Source organism: Eptatretus burgeri, chromosome 13, assembly GCF_056783735.1.
Source record: "Eptatretus burgeri isolate ZD-2024b chromosome 13, Ebu_testis_v1, whole genome shotgun sequence".
In the NCBI taxonomy this organism is placed as follows: domain Eukaryota; kingdom Metazoa; phylum Chordata; class Myxini; order Myxiniformes; family Myxinidae; genus Eptatretus; species Eptatretus burgeri.
In genome coordinates this window covers 4,928,077-4,940,686 of record NC_140973.1, presented here as the reverse complement: position 1 = coordinate 4,940,686, position 12,610 = coordinate 4,928,077, and the positions used below count along the sequence as shown (strand labels likewise).

Here is a 12,610-nt window from a genome sequence, read left to right as displayed (position 1 = left end):
GTACCCTTGAGATGATACAACCAGCAACTATGTGCTCCACCAAAACTATGGGGACGATTACGTCACCGAGGTGCTACAAGTGTTCGATCAACTATTTTTTTTCGTGAGAAACGAGGTTTTACTAAAAATACATTTCTTGAGTGTTGCTCCCAACCACAAGCCTCCCCCCCCATTCAAATTGTTGGAACGAATGGTACACATTGAGGGATGAAACATATCGGGGTGGTGTGGGATGGAATTAATCTGTAGTAGATTAAAAGTTCCACATTTAATTCAGCCACCACAATGGTGCCCATATACTCATGACTAAAGGAATTATTTAGCAATGCAACTTTAGCAATACCTGGGAACACATTTCAGGTGATATGTTACCTGACAACTAATTTTCTTGGCAAAATGAGATGTGGCACCACACTTTTGGGTGAAATGATCTGAAGGATGACGGATGCCACGACAGAGGGCGTAGATATCAGCAAATAGATAAAGAGGTTTTTCTGGAGAGGCAGAGAGATCATTGATCTTCTGCAGAATAGCATCATTGGCTAAGGGCACGGCTGTGCCGCTGATGCAATCCCCTCTGCTGGTTCGGGCAGTAATTGTACTCCACCCCTCCCCATTCCATGTCGAGGCGCTGTACGACATCATCACTGGGCTCGAAAGGCCTTTGGTGCCCGGCGATGACATATGGCGAAAGGGTACACTCGGTTTTCACTCTGTTTTCTTGTTTCCCTGTTTGTTTGTTTGTTTGTTTGTCTGGGCGATATCTCAGCCACCCTTTGAGCTAGGAAGCTGAAATTTGAGCACAATAGTGAATGTGTTTTGACAAAAAAGTTTTTTTTAATTTTTGGTTCATCAAGTAATTGTTTAATTACCTTATTATTATCGATTTATTAATTACTTATTTATTTTCTTTTTGATCTGGGCAATATCTCAGGCACTCTTTGAGCTAGGATGCTGATATCTGGACAAGACAATGAACAAGTGATTTGGCAATGAAAGATATTTTTGATTTATTGATTAATCAATTAGTTGTTTAATTTTTCGAATAATTACTTAATTTTAAAAAAAGTTACAGATTCGGATGAAACAGTGGTGGTTTAGGTATGCCAATTGATGAACAACTGAATTATTTTACGATATTTATTAATTTTAATAACGCAATTAATCAATCAATCGATTATAATTGTACACCACTCCCTCCCATTTCCGTCTCCATGTGCTGCATGGCGGCATCGTCGAGCACCAAACGCGCCCCGGCAATGTCGCGCACTGGAGGATTTGTTATTTATTTATTTGGCATGGGGGCTGTGTACTTTGAATGTACCTCCACTTGTTTGGCATTTCTTCAGGGTGTCGGCGATAGCTTGCCTATTCTTCATGAAGAACACCATGGGATCTTTACCGTCCACCAAGGAATGCTGACAGACGGGCCGCAAGATCATTGATGAAGATTCGGAATAGGATGAATGAACAGATGATCCGTTCATTCATCGATGAAGCTCCGTTCATTCATTGAGTAAACTCCATTCATTCATCGTGCAAGCTTCATTCATTAATCAAGTAAACTCCGTTCATTCATTGTGTAAGCTCCATTCATTAATCAAGTAAACTCCGTTCATTCATTGTGTAAGCTCCATTCATTAATCAAGTAAACTCCGTTCATTCATTGTCTAAGCTCCATTCATTAATCAAGTAAACTCCATTCATTCATCGTGCAAGCTCCATTCATTAATCAAGTAAACTCTGTTCATTCATTGTGTAAGCTCCATTCATTAATCAAGTAAACTGTTCATTCATTGTGTAAGCTCATTCATTAAGCAAATAAACTCTTCATTCATTGTGTAAGCTCCATTCATTAATCAAGTAAACTCTATTCATTCATCGTGTAAGCTTCATTCATTAATTAAGTAAATTATATTCATTCATTGTGTAAGCTCCATTCATTAATCAAGTAAACTCTATTCATTCAGTGTGTAAGCTTCATTGAAAATTGTTTAAGCTGTGCTTCTTGTGTTTGAAAACGTGTTTGGGCGAAATGAAGTAAATCCAAATGCGTCCATATTTGCATTAAAGGTGAAAGAAGATGTCTCACCGCCGCACACTAGGCAGAGAGAGCTGAGGAGAGCAGCTTCAGTCTGGTCAATTTGCAGGGCGAGAAGCTGCCACGCGAAGGCGAACACGTGTTCGGTGAGGGGGCTGAGGCCGGCGTTGTGCAGCTGCTGTCGGTTGAGAGTAAGGCCATCCGAAAAGGTCATGGTATCTTCCGCGGAGGAGTAGCGGGTACACATGCGCAAGATCTGCAACGAATGAACGGAGGGGAATGAATAATTAGAGGTGCATAACGAGTTGAAAATCTTGATCTCAAATGTATCCAATAAAATACAAGGAAACTTTCGACCAACAAAGTGGGTCTGGGGATGACTATATGTTTACAGGTCATTGAAGAGGTGCCATTTGAATATTACAGATGCAGGTTAGAGAGGTGACAGAATAACAATGAGGAGTGGAGATAGGGGAGAGCTGATAGGGAAGGAGGTATGGACCATAGAGGGGGGAGAGAATATAAAATGTGGAAGGAGAAGGCTGTTAAAATTGCTTCACATTGCATATCTAATATATAGATAGTCACCGAAAACCATCAAGGAGTAGAGTATGAGCAGCAAAATACTAAACAGAAGATTCCCCTTCCTGTTCATTCACCCCAAGTGTTCTCTCCTCTCACCGACCGTTTAATCAGCACAGAGAAAGGTTTTAGGAAAAGATTCTACAAGAATGGACGTTTCCCCCAGATGAAGGGGTTTGGGTGGTTGGGGGGGGGGGGTTAGAATTTGTAATTTCTATTAATGTTAAATTAGAAGGACTTTTAGACTTAACCTTTTGAACCCTGGGCTCCTGAGAATTTTGACTCCAAGGTTCCATGAAGAAAAATCCAGCCGCTCAGGTATATGGAGGTTTGAATCGTGGCCGGTAAAATGGCCGCTCAGGTATATGGAGGCTTGAATAGTGGCCGACAAAACGGCCGCTCAGGTATATGGAGGCTTGAATAGCGGCGGTAAATTGGCCGCTCAGGTATATGGAGGTTTAAATAGTGGCACTAAAACGACCACTCAGATATATGTAGGTTTGAATAGTGGACGGTAAAATGGCCGCTCATGTATATGTAGGTTTGAATAGTGGCCGGTAAAACGGCCGCTCATGTATATGGAGGCTTGAATAGTGGCCGGTAAAACGGCCGCTCAGGTATATGGAGGTTTGAATAGTGGCCGGTAAAACGACCACTCAGGTATATGTAGGTTTGAATAGTGGCCGGTAAAACGGCCGCTCATGTATGGCTTGAATAGTGGCTGGTAAAACGGTCGCTCAGGTATATGGAGGCTTGAATAGTGGCCGGTAAAATGGCCGCTCAGGTATATGGAGGTTTGAATAGTGGCCGGTAAAACGGCCACTCAGGTATATGAAGGTTTGAATTGTGGCCGGTAAAACGGCTGCTCAGGTATATGGAGGTTTGAATATTGGCCGGTAAAACGGCCGCTCAGGTATATGGAGGTTTCAATAGTGGCCGGTAAAACGGCCACTCAGGTATATGAAGGTTTGAATTGTGGCCGGTAAAACGGCTGCTCAGGTATATGGAGGTTTGAATAGCGGTGGTAAAATGGCTGCTCAGGTTTATGGAGGCTTGAATGGTGGCCGGTAAAAGGGCCGCTCAGGTATATGTAGGTTTGAATTGTGGCCGGTAAAACGGCCGCTCAGGTATATGGAGGTTTGAATATTGGCCGGTAAAACGGCCGCTCAGGTATATGTAGGTTTGAATTGTGGCCGGTAAAACGGCCGCTCAGGTATATGGAGGTTTGAATATTGGCCGGTAAAACGGCCGCTCAGGTATATGGAGGTTTCAATAGTGGCCGGTAAAACGGCCGCTCAGGTTTATGGAGGTTTCAATAGTGGCCGGTAAAACGGCCGCTCAGGTTTATGGAGGTTTGAATAGTGGCCGGTAAAACGGCCGCTCAGGTATATGGAGGTTTCAATAGTGGCCGGTAAAACGGCCGCTCAGGTTTATGGAGGTTTGAATAGTGGCCGGTAAAACGGCCGCTCAGGTATATGGAGGTTTCAATAGTGGCCGGTAAAACGGCCGCTCAGGTTTATGGAGGTTTCAATAGTGGCCGGTAAAACGGCCGCTCAGGTTTATGGAGGTTTCAATAGTGGCCGGTAAAACGGCCGCTCAGGTATATGGAGGTTTCAATAGTGGCCGGTAAAACGGCCGCTCAGGTTTATGGAGGTTTGAATAGTGGCCGGTAAAACGGCCGCTCAGGTATATGGAGGTTTGAATAGTGGCCGGTAAAACGGCCGCTCAGGTAAATGGAGGCTTGAATAGTGGCCATTAAAACAGCCGCTTAGGTATATGGAGGTTTGAATAGTGGCCGGTAAAACGGCCGCTCAGGTATATGGAGGTTTGAATAGTGTCCGGTAAAACGGCCGCTTAGGTATATGGAGGTTTTAATAGTGGCCGGTAAAACGGCCGCTCAGGTAAATGGAGGCTTTAATAGTGGCCATTAAAACAGCCGCTTAGGTATATGGAGGTTTGAATAGTGGCCGGTAAAACGGCCGCTCAGGTATATGGAGGTTTGAATAGTGTCCGGTAAAATGGCCGCTCAGGTATATGGAGGTTTGAATAGTGTCTGGTAAAATGGCCGCTTAGGTATATGGAGGTTTTAATAGTGGCCGATAAAACGGCCACTCAGGTATATGGAGGTTTGAATAGTGGCCGGTAAAACGGCCGCTCAGGTATATGGAGGTTTGAATCATGGCCGTTAAACTGGCTGCTCGGGTATATGGAGGTTTGAATAGTGGTCGGTAAAACGGCTACTCAGGTATATGGAGGTTTGAATAGTGGTCAGTAAAATGGCCGCTCAGGTATATGGAGGTTTGAATAGTGGCCGGTAAAACGGCCACTCAGGTATATGGAGGTTTGAATAGTGGTCAGTAAAATGGCCGATCAGGTAAATGGAGGTTTGAATAGTGGTCAGTAAAATGGCCGCTCAGGTATATGGAGGTTTGAATAGTGGCCGGTAAAACGGCCACTCAGGTATATGGAGGTTTGAATAGTGGCCGGTAAAACGGCCGCTCAGGTATATGGAGGTTTGAATCATGGCCGGTAAAACGGCCGCTCGGGTTCAAAGAGTTAAGAAATTCCATTCTTGGACCATCATTCCAGTTTCCTGTTTGTTGTCGTCGTCATCATCTCGAGATTTGTGCAACAACCTTCTTTTTCTTTCGCAATATCCCCGATACCTTTGTTTAATTCTATTCCACCTCTACGTCCTATTTCCACTTTCCTTCGAGTCAGGATTTTGTATCATACAAAGGACCAAACACTTAACCAAAAACAAAGCAATTGATTTGACATTTTAAATGGGACACACCAGGATGTCCAAGCAGGCAGCTTTGAGCAGCGTGATCTGGTCAGCGATTGAAAGCGAAGTGAAGCCAGGTCGAAGCCTCTTCGCAAATTCCACTATTTTGACGATGCATCCTGTTGCAAGATTGCTGAACTTGTCCCACAGGCCGAGGTCAAGCTTGTTCTGGAGCTCGTTGTTTGACTTCTGTCCAAGAAACATTGAGGGGGTGGGGGTTGCGGGGAAGGGAGAAGTGGAGACACCTGCATGTGGCACCTGGCGAGCTCTCCTAGCAATGCAGTGTTCATTACCAGGTATATTAACCGTACGTGTTTCCTGACCTCAGAGGGTTTTTCTCACCACAGTGTATTTATTGAGCTGCTGGAGTGAAGGGAAAGTATCTTGATGTGCCGTAAGTACCAGCTGGATAAGACGCTCGACTTTTGAGATCGCCAAAGGGGGTGCAGGTTCTTGATGCTGGCTATCCTCGTGCGGCTTCTTGATCCGATCGTTCCGAACAGCTGTGGAGACAGGTGAACGCTACTATAGATGTGTCCTAACAGAGGCCAACACAACTTTGGAGCACACTGTCAGCGGTTTCTTTATAAATAAAGCTTCTGAGCCTCGTGCACACTAAATATATTATAGTTAACTCACTGTTTACCTACTCTATGGGTGGGTATAGAAATTTATCTTACATTAACTCAATTAGTCATTAATTATTTTATGATAAACTAGAACGACATTCAGTAGAGCACATACCTCCACCACGCTGAACAGTTATGTGTCTACTAATCAGCGGGATCTGGATTCGGACCTCAACGAAAATCTCATCGGCTTGTTCTCGTCACCTAACCAACTCATCCACCTAGTTTTGTCCTAATCCGTCCACAAATGTTTGAGATATCATGATATAAATCATATTTGGCCCTATCTCTCAATGGTGACGAATCAATGAAAAAATTCCAGTCGCCGGATCTGGATTAGAATCTTCACGAAAATTGAATCAATTAATCGTGGTAACACACCCAACTTATCCACCAAGTTTCATCTGAATCCGTCCACAACTTTCTGAGATATCCTGTTCACAGACAGACAGACAGACAGACAGACAGACAGACAGACAGACAGACAGACAAGCGGGTAGGTGACATGGGTGGTCGCTATATAATTGCATACTAGTCATGCAGTTTTTGACGGATCGGGCTGAAATTTTTTGACAAAGACGTTGATTATAGTGCGCATAAAAGCGCGGAAGCCGATTTTTTATTTTCGAAAAAAAAAAAATATATATATATATATATATATATATATATATATATGTATAAAATTTTCGGATTTTTTCAAAAATTTCAAAGTCCCGTTGCTGAGCAACGGTGGCGTCCATAGCAACGGTGCTCAAAAGCATACAACTACATCCGGGTATGAACCTACCAATCAAGTTTCATCAAAATCGGTTGACTCCTGGCCTCCAAAGCTGTCCATTACATACATACAGACAGACGGAAAACCTGAGAATAACGGTAGTCAAGTGACCACCCAACAGACAAGTGTGCAAACATAACCTCTGCCTACCTTTGGTGGTGGAGGTAAAAAGAGTAACCATGACACTGGCAACAACCACACTCTGTACTTAATAGTCACCAATACACTCACAACTGCCCATTGCAGTGTCTGAACGATGTGTGCACCCAGAAACCCGAGGCCTATGCGGAAACAGTGAGACGGAGTGGCAATTTTTACCTGTATTGTACATGTGGAAATATAAAGGTATGAGAACCTTGGTCAGCAAATTTGCATATCGATCATGCTTCTTCTCCTCTTCCCTTGATAAGGGGTCAGGTCCGATGGCACCACGCTTGTGCCATGACTTCACCACAATATTCCTCCAACCACCTCTGTCCTCGGCTAACTCTCTCCACTCCCCAACCACCCTCACCTTCCTGATATTCCTCCTCACACGATCCTCCCTTCTCAACCTCAGACTACCTCTTTTCCTCCTCCCTTGCTCCATCAATCTATCCATTCTCTTTGCCATTCTCTCTTCCCCCATCTGCACGAAGCGTCCAGCCCATCTCATCCGGCATTTCACCAATCTCCCCGTCAAGCTCATCTGCACACCAATCTCCTTCCTCGGTTCATCCATCCTCCTTCCGTACACTCTCTTCACTCCCTCAATCCTCCTGACCCAGTTGTACTAAAAATAAGAAGAAGAACAATCGAGTGATCCCCCATACAACCTCGCAAACGACAGGAGCGGAGCTTTGACTGCGCATGCTCATTTGTCAGAAATTTACTCCATCTCATTTTGCTGAGGATTGGGGTTCAAAGGTCGATGCTCTGTCGGGAATCAAACCTATTGCGTTTAAATATACATTTTCTGTAAGCAGAATGAAAATTAAGATACAACTGGTCCCACGGTGGACGGTCTCTTCGGTACTACACCGAGTCTAATGAGCGGTGGTCGCACTATCGTGTACAACGTTAAACAAATAAACGAGTAGGCCATTTGGTCCATCATTTCCGTGTTGCACATCTGAGTTGATCTTTTTTTTTTTCTACAGATGGAAAAACGTCCTTCTCTGGGCTCAGACATTTTTTTTTTCTAGACGTTTCTCTCCCTCACACATTCTTCCTCCAAATGTCCCTCTGTTGCGTCCCCTCGACCGAGCTGTTGGTAGGTTTCCCTCCTCTCCAATGTACTCATGTTTTTATAACTTTGCTTATTTTTGACTTAATCTTAGCTAACAGCAATCTTCATGCTTTACGAAAGCCGACATAACTCGATATTGATCATGTGCCCCCAATTTGTATATCAATACAATGGTTTTGATTGAAGAATGTAAAGCCATTTAATTTACTATAGTGGACATCATTAACAATTTACTCCTCCAACTGAAATGCAGAAAATTTCACCATGGTCACCTGTTTCATCATAGGTGTACATATGACAGGCTACAGCAGGTAAGCTAACATTCTTTTGGCTCTTGACCGGCCGGTGGCCGTACATACCTTCCTTTGCCATTCCCATTTGTAGACACTTTTGGAGGCGACAAAACTGGCATCGGTTTCGGGTAAGCTTCGTAATGGCGCAGCATCTGTCTCGAAGACATTTGTAACTCAACCTCTTCTGGATGCTCCGGCGAAAGAAACCCTGTGAAGGTAAGAGTGTGCAGTTTAGTTTCTTTGATCTATATTAACCCATTATGGTGTAAAAAGTGTTTATACCATCATGTGCTGAATTATCATCAAACTGGTTACACTCACAATGAAAGGATGAACTTGTTTCGACAATTTGTACGTCGGACGGACGACTGGAAGTTCCAGGAAAATCACATTTTCTATACGTGGCAAAGGTTTTAACCCTTTGGACCCTGGCGGCCATTTTACCGACCACTATTCAAACATTCACACACCCGAGGGGCCGGATTATCGGTCACTATTCAAACATTCACACACCTGAGCGGCCATTTTACCGACCACTATTCAAACATTCACATACCCGAGCGGCCGGATTATCGGTCACTATTCAAACATTCACACACCTGAGCGGCCATTTTACCGACCACTATTCAAACATTCACATACCCGAGCGGCCGGATTATCGGTCACTATTCAAACATTCACACACCTGAGCGGCCATTTTACCGACCACTATTCAAACATTCACACACCTGAGCGGCCATTTTACCGACCACTATTCAAACATTCACACACCTGAGCGGCCATTTTACCGACCACTATTCAAACATTCACATACCCGAGCGGCCGGATTATCGGTCACTATTCAAACATTCACACACCCAAGTGGCCGGTTTGTCGGTCACCATTGAAACATTCACACACCCGAGTGGCCGGTTTGTCCGTCACCATTCAAACATTCACACACCCGAGTGGCCGGTTTGTCCGTCACCATTCAAACATTCACACACCCGAGTGGCCGGTTTGTCGGTCACCATTGAAACATTCACACACCCGAGTGGCCGGTTTGTCGGCCACCATTGAAACATTCACACACTCGAGTGGCCGGTTTGTCCGTCACCATTCAAACATTCACACACCCGAGTGGCCGGTTTGTCCGTCACCATTCAAACATTCACACACCCGAGTGGCCGGTTTGTCGGTCACCATTCAAACATTGACACACCCGAGTGGCCGGTTTATCGGCCACCATTGAAACATTCACACACCCGAGTGGCCAGTTTGTCGGTCACCATTGAAACATTCACACACCCGAGTGGCCGGTTTGTCGGTCACTATTCAAACATTCACACACCCGAGTGGCCGGTTTATCGGTCACTATTTAAACATTCACACTCGAGTGGCTGGTTTGTCGGTCACCATTCAAACATTGACACACCCGAGTGGCCGGTTTATCGGCCACCATTGAAACATTCACACACCCGAGTGGCCAGTTTGTCGGTCACCATTGAAACATTCACACACCCGAGTGGCTGGTTTGTCGGTCACTATTCAAACATTCACACACCCGAGTGGCCGGTTTATCGGTCACTATTTAAACATTCACACACTCGAGTGGCTGGTTTGTCGGTCACTATTCAAACATTCACACACCCGAGTGGCCGGTTTATCGGTCACCATTCAAACATTGACACACCTGAGTGGCCGGTTTATCAGCCACCATTGAAACATTCACACACCCGAGTGGCTGGTTTGTCGGTCACCATTGAAACATTCACACACCCGAGTGGCCGGTTTGTCGGTCACCATTGAAACATTCACACACCCGAGTGGCCGGTTTGTCGGTCACCATTGAAACATTCACACACCCGAGTGGCTGGTTTGTCCGTCACTATTCAAACATTCACACACCCGAGTGGCCGGTTTGTCCGTCACTATTCAAACATTCACACACCCGAGTGGCCGGTTTGTCGGTCACCATTGAAACATTCACACACCCGAGTGGCTGGTTTGTCGGTCACCATTCAAACATTCACACACCCGAGTGGCCGATTTGTCCGTCACCATTCAAACATTCACACACCTGAGTGGCCGGTTTGTCGGTCACCATTCAAACATTCACACACCCGAGTGGCCGGTTTATCGGTCACCATTCAAACATTCACACACCCGAGTGGCCGGTTTATCGGCCACCATTGAAACATTCACACACCCGAGTGGCCAGTTTGTCGGTCACCATTCAAACATTCACACACCCGAGTGGCCGGTTTATCGGTCACCATTCAAACATTCACACACCCGAGTGGCCGGTTTATCGGTCACTATTTAAACATTCACACACCCGAGTGGCCGGTTTGTCGGTCACCATTCAAACATTCACACACCCGAGTGGCCGGTTTATCGGTCACCATTCAAACATTCACACACCCGAGTGGCCGGTTTATCGGTCACCATTTAAACATTCACACACCCGAGTGGCCGGTTTGTCGGTCACCATTTAAACATTCACACACCCGAGTGGCTGGTTTGTCGGTCACCATTTAAACATTCACACACCCGAGTGGCCGGATTTTTCTCCAGGGAGCCCAGTGTGGGGGAGTCGAAAGTCCAAGGAGCTCAGGGGTCAAATGTTTTCAACAAAACTTGATAAATACCAACGCAGTAAAATATTCCTCTCCACCCCCCCCCCTCCTAAACCAGACTTGGTGACATTGGAAATGAAATAAAATGTCCACTCTGTGTACAGGTCGGCGGTTTGGGTTTTATCCCATCTGAGTCATAACAAGGAATCTAGAAATCCTAAAGTGCCTCTTCGCTTGATGTTCAGCACTTAGAGGATAGAGCACAGGAAACCCCCACTGGTTGGTAACCCATGTCGGTGGGGAAGGAGAAGTTTTCCTTTAATTACTCTGCTGACGATGGAAAGAAAATCTCATGACAAAATGATGTCTCCAGCGTCCAGAGTGCTCCGGGAAGTTCGATTACTTAATTCTCCCCTGGTTGTATTTGTCTGAAATCAAGAGCTGTGTTGTCTGGTGTATTGGCTCAGTGTCTAACAGCTTGGTATTGGCTCAGTGTCTAACAGCTTGGTATTGGCTCAGTGTCTAACAGCTTGGTATTGGCTCAGTGTCCAACAGCTTGGTATTGGCTCAGTGTCTAACAGTTTGGTATTGGCTCAGTGTCCAACAGCTTGGTATTGGCTCAGTGTCTAACAGTTTGGTATTGGCTCAGTGTCCAACAGCTTGGTATTGGCTCAGTGTCTAACAGTTTGGTATTGGCTCAGTGACTAACAGCTTGGTATTGGCTCAGTGTCCAACAGCTTGGTATTGGCTCAGTGTCTAACAGTTTGGTATTGGCTCAGTGTCTAACAGCTTGGTATTGGCTCAGTGTCTAACAGCTTGGTATTGGCTCAGTGTCTAACAGCTTGGTATTGGCTCAGTGTCTAACAGCTTGGTATTGGCTCAGTGTCTAACAGCTTGGTATTGGCTCAGTGTCTAACAGCTTGGTATTGGCTCAGTGTCTAACAGTTTGGTATTGGCTCAGTGTCTAACAGCTTGGTATTGGCTCAGTGTCTAACAGCTTGGTATTGGCTCAGTGTCTAACAGCTTGGTATTGGCTCAGTGTCCAACAGCTTGGTATTGGCTCAGTGTCTAACAGCTTGGTATTGGCTCAGTGTCTAACAGCTTGGTATTGGCTCAGTGTCCAACAGCTTGGTATTGGCTCAGTGTCTAACAGAATGGTATTGGCTCAGTGGTTCGGGTGACTGGCTTGGGATCCTAGGGTCCTGAGTTTGAGCCCCATTGACTGCTGAATTAACACCAGGTGGGGTTAACTCAAGCTGTCATCATTCTGAGGTTGGTGAAATGAGTACCAGTATTCTGGTAGAGGGGCACGGCATCAGCGGCATGGTCATGCCCCAACAAAATGATAGCTACCTGGCAGCCAAGCTGCCATATGCAAGAGGAAGATCGGAAGGTGTGTTGTTGGCACGCACTCATGAAATTATGCTTGTTCGCACACACCTTCGAATGTAGCAACCATTAAATTAACCTGGTTACTTACCTGAAACCTCGCAGGTAGAGTGGCCTTGATCATCCAGACCAGGGAATTAAACACATGCACATGAATGCACCACCTCCTCACCATGCATGTACCACCTCCTCACCATGAATGCACCACCTCCTCACCATGCATGTACCACCTCCTCACCATGCATGTACCACCTCCTCACCATGCATGTACCACCTCCTCACCATGAATGCACCACCTCCTCACCATGCATGTACCACCTCCTC

General features: G+C 45.4%; 1 protein-coding gene and 1 long non-coding RNA gene across 3 annotated transcripts in view; one reads left to right on the top strand and one right to left on the bottom strand.

Moving 5' to 3' along the window:
• LOC147013697 (uncharacterized) overlaps nt 1–12,610 on the top strand; it is a 43,424-nt gene that overhangs the window by 982 nt on the left and 29,832 nt on the right. For both annotated transcript variants that reach the window (XR_015050484.1, XR_015050483.1), the window contains exons 2-4: nt 2,074–2,187; nt 7,958–8,070; nt 8,431–8,555. This is a non-coding gene — a long non-coding RNA (uncharacterized LOC147013697). The remainder of the gene's footprint in view (nt 1–2,073; nt 2,188–7,957; nt 8,071–8,430; nt 8,556–12,610) is intronic.
• Nucleotides 1–12,610, bottom strand: part of LOC147013698 (retinoic acid receptor gamma-like) — a 32,372-nt gene that overhangs the window by 7,401 nt on the left and 12,361 nt on the right. Inside the window, exons 3-6 of the mRNA XM_085850841.1 lie at nt 8,406–8,547; nt 5,754–5,914; nt 5,421–5,600; nt 2,093–2,297 (exon numbers count right to left, since the gene is read on the bottom strand). Coding sequence (XP_085706967.1) covers nt 2,093–2,297; nt 5,421–5,600; nt 5,754–5,914; nt 8,406–8,547 — 688 coding nt within the window. The remainder of the gene's footprint in view (nt 1–2,092; nt 2,298–5,420; nt 5,601–5,753; nt 5,915–8,405; nt 8,548–12,610) is intronic.